The sequence below is a fragment of the Falco biarmicus genome, chromosome 2 (genome assembly GCF_023638135.1).
Source record: "Falco biarmicus isolate bFalBia1 chromosome 2, bFalBia1.pri, whole genome shotgun sequence".
Lineage (NCBI taxonomy): Eukaryota > Metazoa > Chordata > Aves > Falconiformes > Falconidae > Falco > Falco biarmicus.
In genome coordinates, this window is record NC_079289.1 from 118209569 (window position 1) to 118234572 (window position 25004).

Here is a 25004-nt window from a genome sequence, read left to right on the forward strand (position 1 = left end):
AGGTACTAATGTATAGGACACATTTACTGTTTTAATAAATGTCCAGCTCTCGTCTTGAAATCTAATACTGAAATCTGACTTTCTCTACTTGCACTTTCATAATATCGAAGTCCTTGCTTATCATCATACCTACATCCCTTCAGGAAACAATCTGCATTCAATTAGTAATCATGCAGCCTCCTTGCATTTTTCTTTAGGTTTGACAGTGTCTTTGTGGACCGCCCCCCCCCCCCCCCCCCCCTTATCTTTTTGCTCACTTCAAAGACAGATAAAATATCATCTTCCCTCTCATTACCTTAGTCATGTGTGCTCTGACAGCTCATACGTTCTAGCATGTCTTTGAGACATGGAATGAGGTTCCTGTATAACCCCACTTAATTGAACACACTATCAGATGACTTATTGGTGGGTTAATTACTTGAGTATCATGTTGTGAGATGGCACTCAGTCCCATTCACTTCAAAGCTTTGCACCTAAGTGTATCGCTCAGCCTGTCCAAATGCCTTAGAACTCCTTGTCTCTACTAATCAGCCAGGCTTCCTCCTTTAATGAAACTGTTCATGCTGTTGTTCAGACTGCACAGCCAACAGGCAAAGGGATTTACCTTGTTTTGATCAGCAACAGATTGTCCAGTACTGTTTCATATGCCGTCTGGCATGATTGCCATCTCCAGGACCTTCAGATGTTTCAATTTTAGCTAAGTCCCTACGCACTAACTGATTTCTTAATCGCACAGTCATCCAACACATGCTGGTCATACTTCAAGTCTATCACAAAAGTACCTTGTGTCTAAAGCTAACAAGTTAAGCTGGTGGATACTCCTCCTAGTTGGTCTACTTGACACATCTATTTGCTAAACTATTTGCAAACATTCTAATAAAACTCAAACTATTTCACAGCTAACACTATTAGTTGCATGCAAACACCGACAGTCCATATCTCAGCTTCTCAAACTGCAGCAGTTGCTCTTTTTTGTAACTTTAATAACTGACAGGACTTTGCAAAAAGCAGTCACATCTACTATTCATGGCCTCACACTTACTTATTAATACCATGAGACTGCCCTACCTCAACTTCAAAGTCTTAAGATAAAACAATTTAACAACTGAACAATGGATTACCTCATTTGAGAGTGCAGGGAAGGACAGCATAAGCTTCTTGCTCTAGTATTTTTATTAACACACCTCCCAGAGGAACATGTTTTTGGTCCTTTGGTTTCCCACCACCCCTGCTCCTGGCCCAAGACAAGCGGCACTATCTTCATTTTCCCACCCACTCTTCACATCACCAAACAGACCAGATTTCGAGGCCCAGCACTGCAAATCTCAGTCCAAATTGTACAAGCTATTTTTTTATTTCAAGCAGACACTAGATTTCATCACTTTTTTTTCAAACAATTTTTTTTATTAGGTTTACATTGTGTTCACTAGCTCTCCAGACCATCATAATAATCTTATTCAAAACAGCAAGGTACTGACCATTCTCACTTCACTTGTCAAAAAGCAGTTTGAAGAGTAACCAAAAGAAAAAAACCAACCGTAAAGCTCACTTCCACCTTTAAAAGCCACAGAACTAGGAGCTATCAAATATTGATCATGATAACAGGAGCTGTTCACTAGTAATTCTTCATCAAGCTTATCTAACTGAAAAGAGATAGTGAGCAAGTAAGGTCTTGAAGATATAATGACCTTCTTCATACAAGAAAAGTACTCGTGCTACAAAAGAGCATAAAAGAGAACTTCCCACACTTCCAGGCTTGTTATTTGTTGTAATGAACAGCAGGTTTAGAGATTTTTCTATACAGAACAGCCATGCACAAGTCTAATTACAAAAGCAATCCATTTTGTTCCTTGCTGTAGAACCACGGTCTGCTTAACAGCACACCACTGGCAAGACAGAGACCACGCTTTCACTACCTGTCAACCATTTCCACAAGACAATGAAGCCAAACTGCAGAAGAGCAGAAAACCCCAAGTTTTCCCCTACATCAGCAAGCTACTCGGCTCATGGGTTTATCTGGCTTTAGGATACACTAATGCAAGGAACTAAGAAGAGTTCCAATCAACAGCAGAGCAGAAAAATAAGAACATCCCATTTTGGTGACAGCAAGTTGCTACGTCAGCAGAACTTCCCATGAAACACACTTAAGGTCAGGCTAAGCATTATTTTTAGGTCAGTTTAATTTTAGCTGACATCAGAAAGCTCAGACTCGTTCTTCCAGCCCCCCCTTTTCCTGCATCAGCACTCATCAGGCACCTACGAGAGCCCAGCTTACAAGAACTCAATTGTTTTCTTCCTGATTTAGCTCATTCCCTGCTCAGTCAATCACGAGTGGCAATACCACAGAGGCAGCAAGGGCAGCCACTCATTCTGGTGGCATTTTCAGATTTGTTTAGCTGGAGAATCAAATCACTTAAGGACACTGCAGAAAACAAGCCTGAAACCTCAACTTGAGGCTTTATAAAAATATATGCTTAAATTACTGGGAAGAAATCGGCATGTGTCTTTCGAGTACCAGAGCATGAACAAATTACTGTGTCAAAAAAAGATCAGAACCAAGGAATGGAAGAGATTCAAGATTAAGTAGCACAAAAAACTTCAACGCTAGCTTCCAATTAGAATTATTAAGCAAGGACTCAGGAAAAACCCCTGCACTTACATGAAAGAGATGGCATTACAACCTAGCGCTCTTGCCTAAGGACCTGCTTTATCACAAGCCTTGCTTGAAACGGAGGGTAGCTTGTCACTGCAGGTTTTGGGTGGGAAGCAGGCTGGGAACAGAAACAGGGCAGGAGGTTGGCTTCTGTAAGCATTACATTTGCTGGACTCTCAGCTCAAGTTCCCTTTTTGTACAGCACTCGCTCTTCTTTTTAAAAAAAGCAAACTAGAGGCATATTACTTCCAACTTTGAAGAGCAATTCTTAAAACCTTGTTCAGTGTTTATCACAGCATTGTAACAGGCATGCCTAAGCTTACCAAAAAGCAAAAAATGTTGGTGAAATGAGGCATAGCAACTGGACAGTCTGAAGCCGAGACTACTGAAATCCTCTTAGCCTTTTTCTGCATTTCCCAGCTATCTAATGCTACTTTTTCATTTTATTTACATTCAAGGGACTCAGTCTTTTTAATCTGGAGCTCAACTTTACCCAATACCAAAAAGCAACTAGGAACATTGTAACAGTTGTTTAAAAAACTGTTTCCTAGATTTCTCCCATTGCACTGGTAAACCATTTGCTGATGCATCTATGAACTTCTGAGTGTTGTTAACCTTTTATACCTACAAATGGACCAAAATTATCTACCAGTCTTAAGTTTAAGATGTGAGCAGCTCTCCTCTAGGTTACTGTAGCCTACACGCTTACAAAGGCCGTACTAAGGGGAACATCTATTTTAGTTGAAAATTCTAAGAGTTGCACAAAGGTAAAATTTTTCATGCAACCAAGCAGCTATAGAAACTGGCCACAAGAACTGGCAGATTTTCAGAAAGCATGAAAGAGTCAGTCTCTTCAGTACTGTGCCCATGTTAACTGCTGCTGAAGCACAGATTTTACTAATAACACCAAGCTCAAGACAAACAAAATCTTAGTTCAAGTGCTATCATAGGATGTTCTGCAGAATTTTTAAATACTTTGAACCTACACCTGCTGCTCCTAAGGGTAGAACTGACAACATATCACACCATTCTACCAAAAGGCTCTTGTTATTCAATTCCCTCATTCCTCACAGCTGATGGAAAAGTCAATTATCTTCCTCCAGCTGCTGAATCAACTCTCTCTCTCTCCACATATATATAGATATCAAGGAATACTGATATTTGTGGGGAAGGCTACAGCTACCATTCACAAGATAATGCCCACAGAGAAGATTCATACCGCCTGTTAAAAGGCCAGAGAAAGCAATACTGGATAAAATACTCCCATCCTAATACAAATGGGTCAAGATGATAAGATATGCAAACCTCTACAGCACCAAAATAAACACCTATTATCAGCAAGACTGACATCTTCATCACAGAAAGGAAACTGATTAGAAAGAGGTATTTTACTCCAGTGCAATATGAAGTAGAAGAAAGAAAGCAGTTAAACTCAGAGTTCAACATTAACATAGCTTGAACCCACCTCATGAAGTCATGAGTTGGAGCTTCAGAGAAGCTCTACAAGGCACGGCTGTGACCCACTATGCTTATTTCACAGTGTTGTTTTCACACGCTAACTGGTGGTTCTGTTCTAATGTCACTACCCCCACATCAGGCCAAGGCGGTGTGCCTGTATAATCTGCTTCCTACCACGCTGCACAGACCTGTCGTTTCAAGCAGCAGGAAACTAGATACAACCCAAGACATCAGAAGAAAGTTTAAAAAAGGTTAAGCTCATGATTCAAATTGAGTTGTGAAGGACACCCTTAGAAAACCAGTTTTATAAGGTTAAAGCTTTAAACCCAGCTACTCACCAGGAATATTTACTAAGTCCCATGAACTTTAAAACTTCATCTGGAATTTCAACTTAAACCATTAGCATCAGTCTGTCTTACACACTCTTACACTAATATTCTTCTATGTATGTTAACACATGGCAAATTAAGACATTCATGTTTATCCTGATACTAAGAATTCAGATGTTTACAAGACATGTTGAACTAATAAGCGAGGCAAGCTATGAGGCAGCTGGAAGCTCTTCCGCAATGAACATTCCAACCTCTCTCTAACGAGACAAACTTCCCAATCCCATCCCCTTTCAAAAGCAAACAAGTGAGACACTCCTTTTCCAAAAAAAAAAAAAAAAAAAAAAAAAGAAAAGGATTAGGCTCAAAAGCAGGACAGAAGAACATCATCTCATCCTCAGTCCCACTCCCGCATCCTCAGTCCCACTCCCTCAAAAAACTAGCAGGAAGAGTAAACAAGTAGTTCAGAAGTCAGGCATAGAAATACATACCACCTCCTCTGCCTAAACACCACAAAAAGCTTCACATTTCCATTAAATAAGTTTAAATCCCCAGGTACCAAAGCAACAGATATAAATACACTAAAAGAAAAGCAAGAGATAGTAAAAAAAGCAGCTACTCATATAACTCAAACCATTGGTTGGAAAGTTTGTTAGAGCGCTCCAAGTGATCTTCAAAATATTTTGAAACACACGAGTCAACAGTTCTGACAAACCAACCTGGAGAAAAAGGCTGAAGTACTCCTATGAGGCATCCAGTTTAAGTACACATAACCAAAACATCCAACAGATACAGTGGGAGGTCAAAATGAGCATGAGCTTCTGTTCTGTGTCTTGGTTGAAGTTATGTACATAATTAATCTTTACCAGGCAGTCTGAAAAAAGCTTCACGTTCTAGTGGGTCCAAATTAGAATAGTTGTCAGCAGGAACAAGTATGAGCAACAGATACAGGGTGTTAAGCAACTAGTTAGAGAGCAAAGACTGTTCTGAAAGTTACAGCAAGTATACAGTGACTGTATCTCGAGAATTCAAAGCCCTGGTTTAGAACACGCTACTGAAAAAGTAACCTCCCTGCTCCAGCCAACACCAGTGAGGCTCCATCTGGAGCTGTTCAGCTTGAACATCATACTTCAGGTATTAGCAGCCTGGAGAGTCTGAAAGCAAAGTGCGCTCAAAGGCCTGGACAACATGACCTACAAGGAAAGACTGGAAGAACTGTTGGTTGTTCTCAAGGGCAGCAACCCAACAAAAGGTCCTGAAGCACTTACACTGCAAAAAATTCCAGCACCGCTGAGTGTACCTGTGGAGGTCATGAAGGAGAGAAACAGAAGAAACAAAAACCCACCACAAAAACAAGCAACAACAAACCCCACTGAAATTAGGAAATCCTTTCATGCTACAGAAAGTGATTTCCTCAAATGAATACCCTGGCCAAAACTGTAAACCTCCACAACCTTTAGAAAGGTTTGATGTTTAGTCATTAAAAACCCAAATATCCAAACTAATCTAAGCTGAATCCTGCACTGGGGTACAGACATGATCTGTTGTTGAAGATTTTTGCTGGCCTAACTACTGTAAGATTATTAACAGACATTATTAGTAAATTAACAATCTAGTCTTCCTTCAGATTCTTCTTAGCTGGTATGACATGCTGCTAGCCCCAGTCACAAGCTCTCCTTTCAGGAGCTTATTTGCAACAATCCATTCAATACACTTAAACCACTTGACCTCTCATTTAGTTCACTCAGACCTCACTACTCTGAGAAAATCTCAGACTATGTTGCTTTTAGAAATCTCACTCCCAGGTCTCTTACTAGCTACCTGCTGATTCACATTTTTTTCCACCTGTGTTTCAGGACCATCACCACTTGCTTTGCAAATCAAGGCACGAAACAGTTATACATAAAGGAATTATCAAAAACTTAAAATATTAACTCAGAAGACGTCTAGGATGGCAAATTATTTCATTTTTAACATTCAGTTAGTAGCACTTCAAAAAAAAAAGAAACCAGAAGTTCTGTGTTCAAGAGCACATACATATACATATTACATCAGCACACTTTCAGCTCCTTTTTTCATCCTCAGGTCTACTGCATTTGGGGTTTAACTTGAATGTTACATCCAAGCTATTCAGCTGTTTTCTGAAATATTTTCCACTGTTTGCTGCTTCTATTTGTATCCTTTCCAGTTACTCTTTTCAGTAAGTGTTTTCTTCATCAGAGGGACAGCCAATTCACAGCAGGTGGTCAGTCTTCTCTATTAGTTTCTTGTATTCATATCTATAAGCAGATATTCAGCTTTTGTCATGTATTTTTTTAAAAGCTTGTAACTCCTCAAAGCTGTATATATGAATCCACATGATATCTCTATTAGCACCAGTTTGTCCTCAACTGAGTCGCTCCTGAAGAGATTAGTTTTCTCATTCTGAGCCACAAATAAGACTTGGAGAAAAAACAGACAGCCTTCAGCTTTGAGAAAAGTAACTCATTCTGAGTATGTTCATTTTTATGTTATAACATGGTATTTCAACTTAAGTTTAGTGTTGCTTGCTTCAAGTTGATTTTAAAAGCTTAATTTTCTTGTTTATCTGCAGGGCTTTAAATTCAAGGTGACGACAAATTCTGCTCAGGAGGTATAGAGCAACACCTCACCACTTTTAGTCAGCTAGTGCTTCAGCTTCTCTGCTTTCTATAAATCAAGTACACAGAACTTCATTTGCCTTGAAGTCAGCCCCATCACCTACTGCCATCTGTCCTTCATGATTCAAAGAGACAATTATGTACATTACACAAAAATCACCACTTTCTGGACATCAATTCATTCTTAAAAGGTTTCAATTCTAAGTCCAGAAGTTCCAAAACTGGCACTACTACACCTTAAGTTCAAAGCAGATGCCAATGTAGTTCCATGACAGAGGACACCCTTCAGGACGGTACACCACCCCGTTCATACTTCGTATGTGCAGCTGCCTTCATGCAAGACCTCTGGCAAAGACGGGCCTGACTTTCCTCTCCAGAATGTAAAGCTGGGAAGACAACACAGCTTCCAGTTCACAGTCCGAACTTCAGCACCAGATATTCAAACTGCCATAAATCACCATAATTCTACCATTCAGAACTGTATGAGATGTCCAGCTGTGCCAGTGAAGGGCAATCCAGTGGAGGCAAGGCTTACTGTAGGATTTTTCTTCAGGTGAGTACAGCACTTAAGTCAAAAACGCTCTTGACTTGAGCAGGACTGACTGTACAATTGACTGCATAGATGAAAAGAAGGCAATGAAAGATTGTCACATGACTACAAAATAAATGTGACCTGAACATTTTATACAAGTTATTGTAAATTGGGGTGGGGGGTGTTTATCACTGATAGCATCTGTGTAACCTCACCTTTCAATACCTCACATAAACTGCTTCCAAAAGGGAAGATGCTCTGATCAAGACAACAGTTCTACACCGAGATTCCTTCTCCGCACTCTACATATCCTTCCCCATCACCCAGAAACCTAACAGCATAGAGGATTTGTGCTCTCACCAAGGGAAAAAAAAAAAAAATCACCAAGAGTAGTCACATGTAAAAATACAGGCAACTACGTGCAGGGGCAGTGGTTTGTCAGGACAAACATTTACTCCTAATACTTTCTGCTGTCCCCAGCCTTATCTGACCTGTCAGCTTAACCCTCAGTTGATTTTCAAGTACTGATCCATCTCCTGTTCGGTTCACAAGTTTTCTGCATCCACAGCATCCTCTGGTGAGGAGCGCTAGCAATCTTGCCACCAATTCCAAAAACACCTTCTTTGCTTGCAGCTTGCCTTGTTTTAGCTTCATGTGATGAGCACCTACTTTTTGCACTGTAAGAGTTAATCTGCATACGCTGTTGACATCACTCACGATTTCAAAGATCCCACCATATCCCTCACTTTCCTCCCCTCCTGCCAAGAAATCGCCTCTTTTCTCAGCTAAGTCTTAGCCAACTTCACTAAGACGACCACTTTCATATCTTTGACCCTTGCTGCCCACCTCTGAACCTACTTCAACCCTAAGATCTGTGTTGTTCTTCAGTTTGCTTTTAAGATCAAGAATCAAAACTGAAGTATTTGAAGAACAGGCAAACAACCTATTTATACACATTAGCACAGCGTGTTCTGTTCTCTTACTCCCAAACACTTGATTTGACACCCCCACCACCCCCACCTTTTAAAGATAGCTAACAGAAAATACTCAGTTCACAGAACTCACCATTGCATGCTCAGGGCCTTGTTTCCAAGTACACCAATACATAATACTTATAATGTATAATATATATGGAGTTAACTTCTCCCCTCAACAAAGGAGGCCTTGGGGGTATCAGTGAACATTTATCTATACTTCAGCTTGTTTCACTATTCAATCAGTCCATTCTGTAAGGTCCTCCATAACTCTGTGTAATAAATCTTTATTCCAACTTACTACCAGCAAAAAGTAGTTATACATAATTAGGGCACCTCATGCTCCAGGAAATTCAATAGGCAAGATCCTACTATCCTCCAGCACCACCCAGAGCTATAGCTTCCCCCACATGAATTCTCTTCAGGAAAAGGTCATAGCAAGACCACAGCGATTGCCAGCTGAAGGTTTGGCCTAATAAATACCCTCCCCATGCTTCCTTCCAGACTCCAAACTGCTCCACTCCTTATTCAGAAAAGCAATTTAATACTGTCACAATATCTGCCCTTTTTTTTATTATTTTATTTGAGACTAAGAGGAAAACTGGTACTGGGGCATCAGGCACTAAATATCACAGAAGTCGAAGAGTTACTGTCCCATCAGTCCTGCTCCATTTAAAAATCTGGCACTTATCAATGGCATAGCAGTACAGCGTCTTCATCTTCCACCTAGCCACAAACTCGCAATGCACAGGAGATGCACACAGAGTCCAACAATTTCCTTTCCAAGTTACATGGTCCTTGTTTCAGCACCACCACTAACAAACTTGCCATTACATAAACAGAAATACAAGACAACTCCAATCAGAATCCAAAACCACAATACCAAGTGATCAGTACAGGATTTTTGCCATCGCTGCTTGCCGTCTTTTACTAGAAGGCAGAATGCTGTATTCTGCTACGTAGCAATAGATGCATACCCTTATGATTAGTATGGCAGCATAAATGCAATATGTATCGTGCTAGATTACATGAGCTAGACAGCCCATGTCTATCAGAGTATAAATTACTGCGGCAAGACATTCTTCACTTCATAATTCTGACTTCTTCTGTTAGACCCAAGCATTCAGAATGCTCAAGTCCCAGGAATCACTATTTATCAGTACAAGGTTGCACAGCAAAGGTATTCATAGAAAGCCTGCAAGGTCTCCAAACTATTCAACAGGTCATCTCCGACACAGGTATAAACTGTATTAATCATTTCCAGTCAGGATACCTACCAAGTACCACAAACACAAGTGAACTCCAAGGTATAGGTTTCTTCACTATCCATTTATCATTGACAAAGGCAAACAAGCTCTAATATTGATTTAGAGAATAATGACTTCCCATAGGTACGAGGCAAGGGACCTCCAGAGGCCACTTACTCCTGCTCAGAGTAAGCCCAGTTAAGACTGCTTGGAGACTCATCCAGTCAAGCTTTGACTATCTACATAGAGAGAGACTGACGACTCGGCCACTTTGGGCACCTGCTTCAATATCTGTTCTCTCTCACAAAGAAGTATTTTTTCCTTACATTGGCTCCAAATTTCCCACACTGCACCTTGTGCAGCACGTGAGGGAATAGGAACCTCTGAAGAAAGCCTTGATCCACCTTCCTGACATGCTCCCATCAGGCAGCAATGGCAGATCCTTCCCCCTTTCCCAGGCTGATCAGGCCCAGCTCCTGCAGCCTCTCCTCACACACCCTGGGCTCCAGCCCCCAGCCAACACAGAGGCCCACCACTGGGCTTGCTCCAGTACCTCGGTGCCCCTCTGGTACTGGGGAGCCCCGAACTGGACACAGCTTCCTGTTCCAAGATCCCTTCCCTCAACCTGCTGTCATGCTGAATGGAGCCTGGGATGAGGTCATTTTTGCTGCGAGGGCAAACTGCTCAATTTGTTGTTCACCATGTCCCTACATCTGTCCGCCAAGTTGCCTTCCAGCCCACTGGACCACAGCCCATGCTGTTGCAGGGGTTATTTCAGTCCAGATGCGTGACTTCACACTTGCTACTGCTGATCTCCATGACATTCCAGTCAGTCCATTTTTCTCCAGCATGTTGAAGTCGCTCAACGTCACAGTCCTGCCTCCTGGTGTATCAATTGTATCCCTGTTTGGTACCATCCATCCACAAACTTAAAAGCACACTATATCCTGCCTTCAAGGACATGGAACAGTATTTGTCCCAGTATCAATGGACAATTGGCCACCAGCTGGACTCCACACACCCTTCAAGCTGTGCCAAACAACCTTTTTTTGCCCTTCATGAACGTGGAGAAGGCCTAGAGGAGGATTTTCTCCATAACCATTCCAGGGACTGAGGCAAGCCTGACCAGGTTGTAGTTTCCTGGATCCACCTTTCTTGCATGGGTATGTCATCTACCTTCTTCCACTCACCAGGAACCTCCCTCAGTCACTATGACTTTTCAAAGGTGACAGAACATGACATCAGCCAACGCACTCAGCACCCTAAGAAGCATCTTTTTTGTCCACGGTCCTGAATATGTGCAATGGCTTAAGTACTCTCAAACTATATCCTCCTCTACTGTGAGTTACGCTACATCCTCCAGATGGTGCTAGTAGATTCAACTAACTGGGAAGCCAGAGGACAGACCCCACCAGTGAAAAAAAAAAAAATAAAATCAAAGCTGAGACAGGATATTGTACACCTCAGCTTCTTCCATGTAATTCCTCACTAGGTCCCCTGCCCCACTAAGCAGTAGGCACATTTTCTTTAGTTTTTCTTTTGCTGACAGTATAGTTGCAGCACCCTTTCCTGCCACCTTTAACATCCCTTACTTTCCAGCTGCTGCCGAGCTAGAGCTTTCCCAGCTCTATATCTATGCTCTCAGACACTGTCTCCATGTTTGTCCTGCTTCAATCTGCTGTGGATCCCTTTTGTGCATCTGAGGTTCAGTGAGGAATTCCCTGTTCTTCCATGCTGTTGGAATGACCTGCTGGACCTCCTGCACATTGCAGGAAACATTTATTGTAGTCTGAAGAGGTTTCTCTTGAAGATCAAACAGCGGTCTTCAGCTCCTTTGCCCACCAGAACAGTCTCCCCCATGAGAACATCACAAGCAGATCCCCAAACAAGGCAAAATTTTTCTTTGGCCAGGGTTATGATTCTACCATCAGTCCTCACCACTCTCCTTAGTATTTCAAATCCCAGTCTCAAAGCTGCTTCAGCCAACAGTACCATTGACTGTTACATCTTCAACCAGTTCTTTGTTTGTGTGTAACAGGCTAAGTAGACAATCTTCCCTAGCCAGCCCATGATCACCTGCATCAACAAATTGTCTTCAATATACCCCAGACATCTCCTGGATGGTTTACACCCAGCCCCATTGCTCTTTCAGCAGATACCGGCGTGGCTGAAGTCTCCCATGAATGCCATAGCCTGCAATCATGAGGCTTCTTCCAGGTGCCTAAAGAGGGCTTCATCTACTTTTTGATCAAGTCAGCAACAGCAGACACTTAATAGTTTTGATCTGTCCTCTTAACATTATCCATGAGCTCTTAACTAGCTTTGTCACCTGCTTAAGGGCAACACTCCATGCATTCTAGCTACTCTTCTGTAGACCACTATCCCTGCCTCACCTTCTCAGCCTGCCTTTCCCAAAAGACATGAATCCAGGCTAATCGCACTACTCCAGTCATTCAAACTATCCCACCACATAGCTGGAACCCCAGTGAGATCATGTCTGCAGTTGTGCTCACTTGTGCTGCCTTCATGATGGGAGAGAAAACAAACTCTCCCATCATCTCCTCCTTGGACACTTCTTTATTGCTCCTCACGTCTTCCCTCCAGATTAAAGAAAAAAAATCTGAGGATGTCCCAACATACCTAGTTTATTTAAAGCCCTCCTCACCAGTTCTGCTATTAGATAATAAACTCCCACCCTACTTCATCAGATGGACCCTGTCTCTAGCTCAGCAGTCTGTTTCTCAAGAAGAGCTCAGTGATCAGGAGTCAAAGTCCTACTTCCAACACCAGCCAGATGCATTCACTCCTACCAGAGTCTTTCTCTCTCACTGGGATAGGCACCCAGGCTGTGGGCTCTGCACTCACGTCTTACACTTTTGCCCTGAGAGTTCTTTAGTCACTCTTGATAATGCTCAGGGTGACCCTTGGCAGAATCATCAGTGAACACATTGGTATCTGCAAAACACAACACTCAAAAGACCAGACTTGGTCTCTCCAAAACATCCTGGATCCAATGGCCCAGAAAGGGGGAAAGAACTCAAGACATCCAGTCCACAGATAGGGTGTCTCCAAACCCCACAAGAAACTCTCTCTGATAACCATCACCCTTTTCTTTCCAACACTAGGTCCTTCACACAAAACAGACTTAAGATGCACAAAACTAGGTGCACAGATATGATGAAACCACTAAGCAGTATTAGCTTCCTCCATCTGATAATTAAAAGTGCTGAGACTACTACTCCCCAGCAGTACAAATCCCAGCTAGCCATCAGTAAGCTTTCTTAAACAGGAAGAAAAAAAAAAAGCTGTGTCACATCTCAGCTGGTACTTGTTTGAAAGGCAATCTAAGTATCACTGTGCTGATAGGCCTAGCAGATACTGCTGAATGCATGACCTGTGGAATTCACAAATCAGAATTTTATCCTGCATGTTACCAAAAGCAATAGCTGACTAAGGCATCTTCGCAAGCAAGTCCTTCGCCATTAGTTCGAGTATTACATAAAGATCCAGAAGTTAGCCCTAACTGCTGAACTCTAGTGATTGTGAATTCATACCTGATCCTTCAGGCATTTCACAGCCTTTACAGCAGCCAGCACACAAAAGCTCCAATGGTCAGCCAGAACCTACATATTAACTACAGAACTGAATGGCACACGTGTTGGAATGATGGCCAACTCAGCTGGCTATATGAAGCAATGAAGATATAAATTGAGAATTAACATATGTCCATGCCTATATTTATAGGCTTGTGCAGTACCACAGCAGTACTTAATTATTTTGTTATACAGTAACTTAGTTTTCCACAGCTATGTACTTTCTGTTCTTCCCACCCTACTGCACCTCTCAGACCCAACTTCTCCACTCATTGTTAACAATGTCTTGTTTGCCTTGATCTATGGACTCTGAGAAACAATTAATGTCAATTTCTGAATTTCACAATTACTCTTTATGTTCAAATATAAGGTCTAATAAAAAGCGATCGCATTTAAGTTACAATTCCTAGAACTAAGCCATATTTTACCTACTCAGAAGCATGGGTGAAGGCGAGAAGGATTTCTGAACTGTTTGGTCAATAATGGCCAATAAAGTCAGAGTGAAAAGTACAGAGATTGCTTTTCTTTGTCACAGGCAACTAAGTTCATTCAGTATAAACACAAGACAGTTTAAGAAATCAACAAAAACAATTTTGTAACATAATACTACCAGAAATGCTAGCTGGTATTGACAGGATGAAACGATGGCCATTTAAAGGCGTGCCATTCCAAAAGCAGGGTCCATGAAATTCCTATTAAACTTCAGCAAGACTGGAATTTTTAGCACAAGTAACATCCCCTTACTCAGGATAACTTAGACTATAAGGCATTTCAGCCATTTTTGAGGGAACAAAACTAACAGAAAAATACTGCTGCATTAGTATCTTTAATAGGATACTGCTTTTACATAGGAAGATTAAAGAAAAAATTGCAAGTCAAGCAGAAATGGACATTGCTCCAACTTTAAATGGAAAAAGGAACATGGCATGCTCAAAAAAACCTGCCCACTGTATTTGGTGGTATGAGCATACAGTCTTTAGAGAAAGCTCAATGATAAACTGACAAAAAATTCTGTGCAAGCAAAAATTCTATATTGCTTAAAATAAACACCTGGTATCAGGATTTGGGGGTGGTGGGGGTGGGTTTTGTTTTTTTGTGAAATTTGTAAGGAAGGATCTGACATTCTGCTAAGCATACAGCAGCAGTTGTAAGCATTCAGCATTCCTTGCCCCCAGAACATACCTTCTACACTGGAATTAGAAAACCATCAAAAACTGGTCAGGAACACTGACTTATGTGACGTCTTTCTAGCTGAAGGGAGAAGACTGCCAATCCCTAGGAAAACCTCAATTCCCCTAAGCAGACCACTCCTTTGCTTTTTATATGCTGTCTTCCCACATACCACCTACTCCAGGAAAAGCTGAGGTCTGGTGGAAGAGACGGGCTGTACTTTGCACTACGTGAACTAGCAAGGCCTCGAGTAAGTTCAGAAAGACAGCTAAACATTAACTTCACATTTTCAGTGACTTGTAAAGTTCCAGTGTCATCTGCCAATATTTAACAACTGCAGCCGTACAATGGAATAGAAAGCCAATGTATTTTGTCAGGAACAGCAAACCAGAGAACACAGTGCCTAAATCCCAGCTGTCCCTGACAGGACCTGATGAGTTACCAGTTACACTGGGAAGTTATGTGATGCCTGCTGCCCTCTGCACTGCTGACACTGCTGGCTTTTTTTTTTTTTTTAGCTCTTAAGGCCATCCTCCACTGCAATCTATTCCAGGAAGTTAACCCTTCTTGTCCAGGAACTGCCTCAAGACAGCAGGCCTAGATAACCAACAGCCAAGCATATGAATGCTGTATAATAGCTGCTGGATTTACAGCCAAACTTCATCTTCCCCATCTGTCACACTGCCACTCGGCTCCGTGCTGTAAGGGACTGGTCTTAGGAACTCAGTGAGCTAACAGAAGGAATGCAGGCAAATCTTTAAGAAATTCTCTAAAATGTATTATTTATATTAGGAGATAACAATGAGATCCAATTTTAAAGTAAGCTTTTAGCAGTCAAATGCCTTTACAGGAAAAACTTATTGCAGACTGTACTTGGACATTTTAATCTTAATAGAGAGAGACTTCCAACTACTTCTACTTTTCTTCCAGGGCTAGTGCCTACAGTATACTAGCTCCTGCCTACCCATGGACAACAAGTGAGGCTCAGTTAGACTGAAAGGGACTGCTGGAGGTTATCCAACCCTATCCCCGAAAAGCAGAGCCAACTTTGAAGTCGGATAAAGTTGCTCAGGGTCATACCATAGTCGGATTCTGAACAGTTTGAAGGACAGAGATTCCACAACCTGTTTCAGTGCTTCATTCTCCATGTGGGAAAACATATTGCTAACAGGTTATGAGAACTCTCTCGCAGCTTGCGTCTGCTGCCACTTATCCTTTCCCTGTGCATAGCTAAGGAGAGTGTGTCTTTGTTTTCTCTTTCACCTCTATTAAGCAAACATAGCCTGCGATTAGGATCCTGCGCTTCAGCTTTGAGAAAAGTAAAGTCTAGACAAACTTGCCTCTCATTCCCCTTCCATACATTATGTACTACTGACCTCCTATCTTAGTGGCCTTCCACAGACTTGCCCTATGTACTTGCAGCAATCAACTCGGGACCCCCTTTTCTGAGCAGTCTCAAACTGAGGTGACACCATAACCCCTTTTCCTCACTTCAGTTTTTACCTCATCTGCAGCCACATCAATCTATCACACCTAAGCCATGCCTCTTGAGTCTTGGAAAACACAGCTGTAAAGTAGCTCTCAAAACACACGAAAAGACCTTCCCCAAAAGTTCCAGTGTCCCATAGCCCTCACCTTTTTCTGTCAAGCTGAACACTCTCAGCAGAATCTTTTGAAAGTTTTACATTAAGCTTACATTAAGACCATTTCTTGATAACAGATTACGTTCTGATTTGACAGAATGTTTAACAGAAATTTAAGTTAAGAAATGCTCATGTGCATCAACTGTGAGAATCTGGTTTTGTCAAAAGCCTTACTATTTTATAGCCATTGAACTCAGCACTTGTTATACACAGAATCATAGAATGATTTGAGTCAAAAGGGACCTTAAAGCCAGTCTAGTTCCAATCCCCTGCCGCAGAAGTTATGTGCAGAAGCTTAAACTACCCCTGATACCACAAGCTGCTGAAACACAACCATGCAGAACTTGGTATACTTCCTATACAGGATATCCTGGATAAATGGGTATATTACACTTGCCATTTACCGGAGGTAGACTATTTTATGCTACCTCAGCTACATATTAACACATTGAAACTTTCAAGAGGAAGCATCTACATCTCCTAGGAAGTGATTAACAGTATGGTCACAGCCATCAAATGCTCATGCTTGATTTCTCTAGACCTATAGTGCCTCTTTAAATGTTAAGAGTACCTTAATGAAGTCATAACAACATTTCTTCTGTTTCAAGAAAGTTTACCTTTTGAAGTCAAAAGTGCATGGAAGAGTTTAAAGCACAGAAATAGTGTGAAGGTTAAGGGCTAAGCAGTAGGTTTTTGTAAATATTGGTAGTATTTGCATTATAAACATGTTCAAAAACAGAATGAAGCTTAACAGCTTTTGATCTTTGCTTCTCCAACCTTTGGTAATAATCTTTAACACAGTTTACTGTGGAAAGGGCCAATGGGTGATGTAGGAGAAATTAAGAATGAATTTTGGGGGAAAAATTACTCCAAGTTAATACAAATCAAAAGGCTTCCCCCCCCCCCCCAGTTACTCTGAAGAAGTTCCTTGCATTTGATGTAATTGAATTTACACTTAAGTAAACTTACTGTTGTTCTATCACATTATGTACAATGAAAAGAAATTAAGTAAAACTAGTTACCCAACTTAAACGTAACCTCAACCTTTTCACATTCTATGTCCAGCACGCCTTCATCCAACAGGCTGTTCTGAAGTGTGCTTGTCCCAGCAGTAATTAGTGTTCAGCTTAACCATAAGCAGCATGGGTGGTATCGGAAGTAAAAAAGCAGCAACAGAACTGGGCAAAGAATGCCTACGCAAAAGAGGCTTAACAAAAATTTAAATCAAACACTAATTTGTAATCTTACAGCTCAAGGGCTAGTGAAAATAACAGATCCAAAACGAACTAATTAAATCATCAAGCTAGCACAGTATGTTTCTTCCGCTCATCTGTACACACATCAGCTGGGGAGACCCGTTTGACTAGCCTAAAAAACATACTTGCTGAATGTAAAGGCTAGAGATTGCCATTTCAGTGCCTTCAAACTCTGCGTGTGCCACTGCATTACAGTGACAGCAGTAGCACCTTCTAAGTATTTAAAATAACAGTCACTTAAGGAAAACATCCTGTTCAAACTAATTCCAGGAAGACACCAAGGACAAATTTAAAAGCTATCATGTTATACCAGCCTTGACTAATAGAAAAAGAGAAAACAATGATCCCCTGTACAGATACAAAGGTATCTTAAATGCTAGATAATGAAAACCTGATACAGGGGCACGGAGCAAAATCAGCAAGAGCCATGTACTGCTGCAGGTAATCCTAGTACACCAGTCAACTCAAAGTACAAGCTACACTTAACTAGCTTTCATGCTGAGAACACAAAACCATGCTATTTTAAGTATCACAAAATTAAAATTGCTTTTACTTCTGTACACTACTTGAAAAAACTGGAAAAAAGCACAACTATTGAACAGATGAATGCAGTATCAATAAAAGGATAGTCTGCAAGTTTGTTATTTTTCACTACCTGAATAGTGACTTTCTTGATAACATGCTGATGTTAAACTTAACCTACGCAGTTCCCCACACTTGGGAAAACACGAGTATAGATGACAGAGATTTCAAGACTTTGGAAGTTTTTCATTCTTGCTGCTCATTTTATTCTATTGATTACCCAGAGACAGACCAAATTTTTAATTCACATGTAAAACAGTTCCAAGTCTAAAAGTTAATTACCTGAAAAGCGTAAGGGGAAAAATAACTCTTGAAACATTCATCTATTGAGTTTGTTTGGTGCTTTTACTTTGACTTGGACGTTGTCACGCTATGCCTTGTAGCTCCACACCACGAGCCTGTGTACTGAATTGTGCGGCAATCATCCGCTGGCCCAGCTTTTTCAGAACCAAGGTAAATACTAGCCATGAGCCCCCTCAAGTCTTACTCATACATATCTACACCTCTTTTTAACCCACTATTTTACACTCTCACCATCTTTTCACACACAGGGGAGTACGACAAGCTTTTATGTAACAGCTTGTTCATCTACTACATTTTTCGTCTACTCTGTAGACGGAAACACAGTAATCACTTGCCCTGACATTGCCTTTACTGCACATTCTGCTGTTTAATTGCTTCTCATCTATTTCCTTGCATTTTATCCACATTCAGCTATTTCCATCTTTTCTTTCTTAGCCATTCTTGGCATGTCTTCCCAGACTTACATGATACTCTCTTCTAGGCAATCCATTTGCTTTCTAATCAGGAATAGTGAACAGTGTTAATGACCCCTCTACCTCTAACAAGAAAGCTTGATCAACCCATCTCATGCCTAATCCAATAATTCATCATCCTCTTGATCCTCTGAATAAAAATACATTACTGCATTTCAAATAGCTCTGATCTGAGGCAGTGAATACAACTGTCCTTCAAACTCATACTTTTCAAAAATCTTGTTTTAGATAGGCTAACCCTACCAAAAAACCCATACAAAACCCCACATGGAATCATAGAATGGTTTGGGTTAGAAGGTAAAGATGATATATACCTCCTCCTCTTCAATCAACACAAAACCTAACAACACATGGCATGAAAAAACAGTAATAATCAAGTAATCACAACTACAGACAATTTTCACTAATTAACAAAAACTGGCCATTCAGTACCTAATTATCAAGTCCCTAAGAAAATTCCTTACAGGAACTTCTGCATTAGTATCCATGTACCAGTCAGTATAACAGTCATCAGGATTAAAAAAAAAAAGTTCAAATAATCCTGATTCAATACAAGGCACTCATTCAAAGCTGGAAACAAAAGGTCCAAGTATAAACATAAACAGTGCCAGAGCAAAGTAACCTGCCATCACACAGCTCGGCTTTAAGAGGCAATGCATCAGGACTGCAGAGCAAGCAGACAACACACAAAACCTCAGCACTCTCACTTCTTTGCAGCCTGACCTAGCCAGCCTGTAGCCACACATTCCGATAAAGCACTCTGGACAAAGTCACGTTCAACTACAGGACTGCAGGTCAAGCTACCTCCACAGCAACAATCTGGTGTGACATGGAATGGAAAGTAATACTCTTCAACAGATAACAGAATCAACACTAAAAAAGGACAACGTTTACTGACAGCCCTGCAAGTAGCTGGCACTTAGCAGGACTACCTTCTACCAGTTTGGACACCAGGTTGTGTACTTCTCTTGCCCTACTTCTATTCACTACTGATTTTGACTCTAAAAATTGAGATTCAGACTTTCTAAAGCTTCTCAAGTTTTTCTCTGAGCTCCACAAGTGCTACTCATTAGCCCCACACACTGCTTCCTGAAGCAACACACCCTCAATTCCTTTCCCTTTTCACAGCAGATGCATTTACTTTGGTGATTTTTGCATACCTGAAAAGCTCTACCACCAGTACCTGAAAGGTCATCAGCTGGTACAGATGCCCTGTAAAGGCAACATATTTCTGCTTTTCCTGCTACAGAAAAGTTCTGTGTTTCCCAGTATCATCCTGGGATGAATACTACATAAAGGGGATAGGAAAGAGAACAACCTAGATTTGGCCATATTTCTAAACAGGACACTTGACTAAGAAATAAATCCTGCTAGAGCCTTCTTTTGTTCAGTATCAAAGAATCTTCATATTCCGTGACATTAAGTTATTTAAGGAGGCAAGAATTCAAGAGACTCTTCAATCTTTATGTAGCTCAAGTGGCTAAACAACCATCATAACTCTTTTACAATATTCAATGCATTCACATCCTAACAACTCAAGTAACATTACATTTCACTTCCATATATACAGGATGGGAGTTCTTGCACACCAGAAGCCCAAGTATTGGCATCCTCACTTTTCATTCATCCTAAAATTTATGATTACTGTAAACCTGCTTTCACCCTGTCCATGCAAGTTTTATAACCACTTCTCTCAGAGCAACTTCAACTTGCACTATTTCCATGCAGTGCTACAGATAAATATTAGACAAGACAAATCTCAATTTAAATAGCTGTCAAGAATTATAAGCCTATACAATAGATTTTATTTAAATGTTAGCATCTGTATTTTGTTGGTTTGTAGTTATTTTACATAAGCACCACAGTTTCACAGCGATCTTGAACAGGACAGAGCTACCACAACACAACAGAGCTAATAACTGTTCCAAAACAGCACACCTCGTATTACACTACATTATCCTGAAGAACAGCCTTAAACTTCTGGCTTTTTTTTTTTTTTTTGCTTTGCTAATTATGAAACAGCCTAAAACAGCCTAGGTTTAACTCTCCATTTGAAGTTACACTGTTTTTTCTACCAGTGCAGTTGCTTTGTTTCACACGCTGCCCTGCCTAGTACATAGTTCACCAACATTCCATTCCCTCTAACTTTTCAAATACCTTCTATAGTTTTCCTACTCCTTCTCTTACTGTTGTTGTATTGACTCACCTAACAGCTTTTTAAAAATGCATTTCTCGCCATACCACTTTCAAAAACATAAATGCACATTCAGAGAGGAATTTCTAAACTATCATTTCCTTATACATACAAGGAGGAAAAAGTGGTGGTGTCTTTTTGACCACTCTGCCACGCTTTCCCAGTTCCTTGTTCTCTTGACCTCATACTTTTGTCATGACTTAACCTGGAAATCATAAAAAGAAGTTTCCAGTCCAATAGACTGTTCTGGTCAATAATTACTTGGGAATTTCCCTTTTTTTAATTTGCAACTCCTTTTCTGTATGTAGTGCACTGTATACTTGTATTATCCACATCTTTATAATTCAACCTTCCCAGCTCCGCTACAGGCTGAAATTCTTGTACTCCAGGCTGATTTAAGAAACAGAAAAATTCAGTGGAAATTTAAAAACATATTCTACAAACACCTCTTTTTCTAGCCTTACTGAGAAGCTTAACATAAGCAACGAAAAGTGGAAAAAAAATCCTCAATGAAGTCTCAAAAAAATGCATCTTCCACGTTTTTCTTTTCTATTCACCTCACTTCAAAATTTTGCTTAGTTTTTACTTCATACTTACACTCCAAAAAACTTCGCAAAAAACTTACCACCGTGTGCAAACTAACAAGGCACTAACTGCAAGGAATTCATCATCTAGTAGCATAGGTGAAAAATATTTACCATGATGTATACCAAGTTATTTTATAGATTCAAGGGTACAATGATGCTTCTTATGAATGCCATGTATCTCCCCTAGTTCAAAGCTATGCTGAATTTGAGCGTATAAATTTACTACATACTTCATGGCATCACACACTATTCAACCACAAAGTAGAAAAATTACTTGTACATGCAAGATGAATCCAATAGTCTCGACTTCCTAAGAAGAGCGGGATTTATTAAAAGCAGGTCTACTTTTATGCAAAAATCCAAAAGTTGCTGTTATTTCAGAGTCCACATATGTTTTGTCTCTTCCTTCTCCCTTCAGTTTTTTCGTTTGAAAAGTGTTGGGCCGTTTATGCAATATTTCTCTGAGAGTTACAGATTGAGTAAGTAATCATTTCCAGCAGTCAGTCAAAATGATTGCATAAAAATTCATTTGATTTTATAGGGAAATTACTCTACCGGTTTGATGGTTTTGGGGATTTTTTTGTGGTGCTGTTTTCAGTTCTTCCTGTTGCCAGCACTATCAGAACTGACACCCAGTAGGAAGAACGGTCTGCAGTTTTGGGTTCATCATACTCAAAATGTATTCACAAGCATTCTTAAAAGGCAGTCTTTATATTACTTTCCCTTCACACACACCTGTGACAATTACAGAGATAATTAAAGCAATTGTGGCAAGTTTTGCGGGTGGAAAAAGTAAAAACAAAGATACTGATGAAAAATCATCTTCCCCTGCTCCACACCTTACAGTCCTAAAGTCGCTGCTATTTTAAGTTTCCCCTTTTATCCATAAATAATACTTCAAAATTCTGCACTTGAAAGAGAACATTACTTCAACACAACTTTCCCACTTTTGGCAGATGTTCTGAAGAGTTGGAAGTCAAGTTCGCATGTGTCAAAAGGAATCTGGGAAGACAGACATCTGAATTACGCTCATCAAGACTAAAATAGTAAGCTACTCGCATGACACTGCTCTGAACTTCATTGTTACTATTATCTTCACATTTACATGTAAAAATAGCTTGGCAAGGTTAAGTCAAGTCTGCAATTTCACCTTTTTAAATCACAAAAGAGCAGCAATCACCCTCAAAAAAGGGAAGAGGAAAAAATCCCACTAGCGCAAGAAGTTTGCCCACCCTATGGAAATTAAGCATTCAAGCCTTAAGGTTTTGAGATGTGGCGCCTTCTTAATATTGAAAAATTAGCAATAATCATCTTTACTGAAAGTTACATCATTGCCAGAGGGGGGAGACTATTACATGCAAGAGCACAATCTTAGAGCAGCAGTGCCTGAACTCCCTCCCTGAAAAAGCATTTGATACTACACAACTGTTTTATAGTGGCACGCCTTGCAAGTTCCTCGGTATTTTATTTTTTTTTTCCACATGAACCTCCGGGGACTACCTCCTCTAACTTGTTCCTCCCTCCTTCAAGAGGGAAAGGACACAGCGCGTCCTATAATACAACATCCCTGCCAACTACTCATTGCTGCATTGGGAATACAACAGCAGGATGATGGGGTTTGATGTGCTCTTGCCCAAGTCCACTACCCCCCCCCCCCCCCATGTTCCACTGCTGTAAAAATGACACTAGATTGCACGCAAGAAGAAAAAAAAGAAAGATAAAATCCTGCTGGGATTTAGTTCCCAACTGCTATGCCGCTTGCTTGCTTTCCACAGGAAAAAGCGGGGTGGGGGTGGTATTTTCCGACGAGTGGTCACGGGAGCCCATCACCGCAGTGTCCCCGGAGTAGCTGCTCAGGGTGTAGAGCACGCAGATCCCTTCTCACAGGAGGAGCGCTGCGACCTAAACCCGTGAGCCTACGGCTAACCGGCACCGGTCTCAGCCCACTTAAGGGGGGAACAACGATGCAAGGCAACGGAGACAAAAAAATCCCCCCGCCCCAAGCGCGGCCGGGGCGCACGGAGACCCACCCTCCCCTCGGGCTACAGCGGGGAGCAGCGCCGAGCTCCCGCAGACCGGCGGAAGCCGCCGCTCGGGACGGGAATTCCGGCCGCTGACCTGCCGCCCGCCCGGCGGGAAGCCCCGGCCCGGATAAACTTCCCCCGCCGCCCTGCGGCCGCCTCAGGCGGGCGGCACCGAGCCCACGGCCGGAGGAACTCGGAGGCTGCCGGCGGCGGCTCCCGCCCCAGGCAAGGGACCCCAACGGCCGGCACAGCGGCCCTCCCCGCCGCGGCCTCCCGGGACGCCCGGCGCTCGCTCCTAGCGGCGCCGGGCTCAAGGCGCGACAGGGGGGGAGCTTCTCGGGGAGAGGGCGGGGGAAGGCGCCCGGGGGTCTCCAGGCGCCGGTCCCCCCCCAAAACCCCCTCCTGCCCCGGGGGAAGCTTCCGCGATTGCCAGCCGCCTCCCCCCGCCGCGGGGCGGCCAGCAGGTCAACCGCCACCCCGCCGGGCGCGCACGCAAAGTTTCCCTCAACTCGGCCGAGTCCCCCGGAGCTGCCCAGGCTCGGGTTTCTCTCCTCCTCCACCCGCCCCCTCGCCCTGCCCCGGCCGCCAACGGGAAAAAGTTTCACTTACTACAGCAGAAGCGAGAAAAAACCAGCCCCAGCAGCCCCAGCCCCGGCGGTACCGCCGAGCGAAGCCGCCGCCGCTGCTGCCGCCTTCGCCGCTGCCACCGCCACCACCACCACCACCGCGGGGAGGCACCGCCACCGGCCGCTGGAAAAAGTTCCCGGCGGGCTGGAGGAGCTGGCGAAAGGGGGAAACCAGCGGCAGCCTCCGCAGCGGCTTCGGCCCCTGCCATGCTCCGGGCTCCGGGCTCGGCTCCCAGTCGCCGCCGCTACGACGCCCTCCCGCTCCCCGATCAGCCGCCGCCTCCCCGCACCGGGTGCGTGTGTCACTGAGCAGGGAGGCGCTGCGCGCCGCTCCCCGCCCTCCTCAGAGCGGGCCACACCACCCCGCCGCGGGGAGGGGGGGAGGGAGGCGTGTGCCGTGCGTGCCTACCTCGACCCTCGCCCCGCCAGCTCTCTACCCCCTCACCCCCCCGCCCCGCCGCAAGTCGCCTCGCCCCCCGCCTCTCCCGGCCCGCTCTGTGGACTCACAGACGCGCCCGAGGAACGGGGAGGGAGGGGTTCCCCTTGGCAACGCGGGCGGCTGGTGGGAGGGGGTGCCACATCGTCCTCCCCCGGGGGGGCTGTTGGTACGGCCCGGCCCGCCCCGCCCCGCCCGCCACCGCCCCGAGCGTGGTCGGGGGCGCCGCGCTCCCCGGCGGGCCGGCCTGACTCACCGCCCGGCCCCCGCGCCCGCCCTCGCCCC

General features: G+C 42.8%; 1 protein-coding gene across 6 annotated transcripts in view; it reads right to left on the reverse strand.

The window, feature by feature from the left end:
• NECTIN3 (nectin cell adhesion molecule 3) overlaps positions 1-24607 on the reverse strand; it is a 69672-nt gene extending 45065 nt beyond the window's left edge. For 2 of the 6 annotated variants that reach the window (XM_056328122.1, XM_056328117.1), the window contains exon 1: positions 24267-24605. In XM_056328122.1, coding sequence (XP_056184097.1) covers positions 24267-24492 — 226 coding nt within the window. In that variant the 5' untranslated portion in view covers positions 24493-24605. Of the gene's footprint in view, positions 1-24266 lie in introns of all 6 variants that reach the window. The other 4 variants (XM_056328120.1, XM_056328119.1, XM_056328121.1 and 1 more) reach the window with 4 other exon arrangements.
• Between the last annotated feature and the right edge of the window lie 397 nt (positions 24608-25004).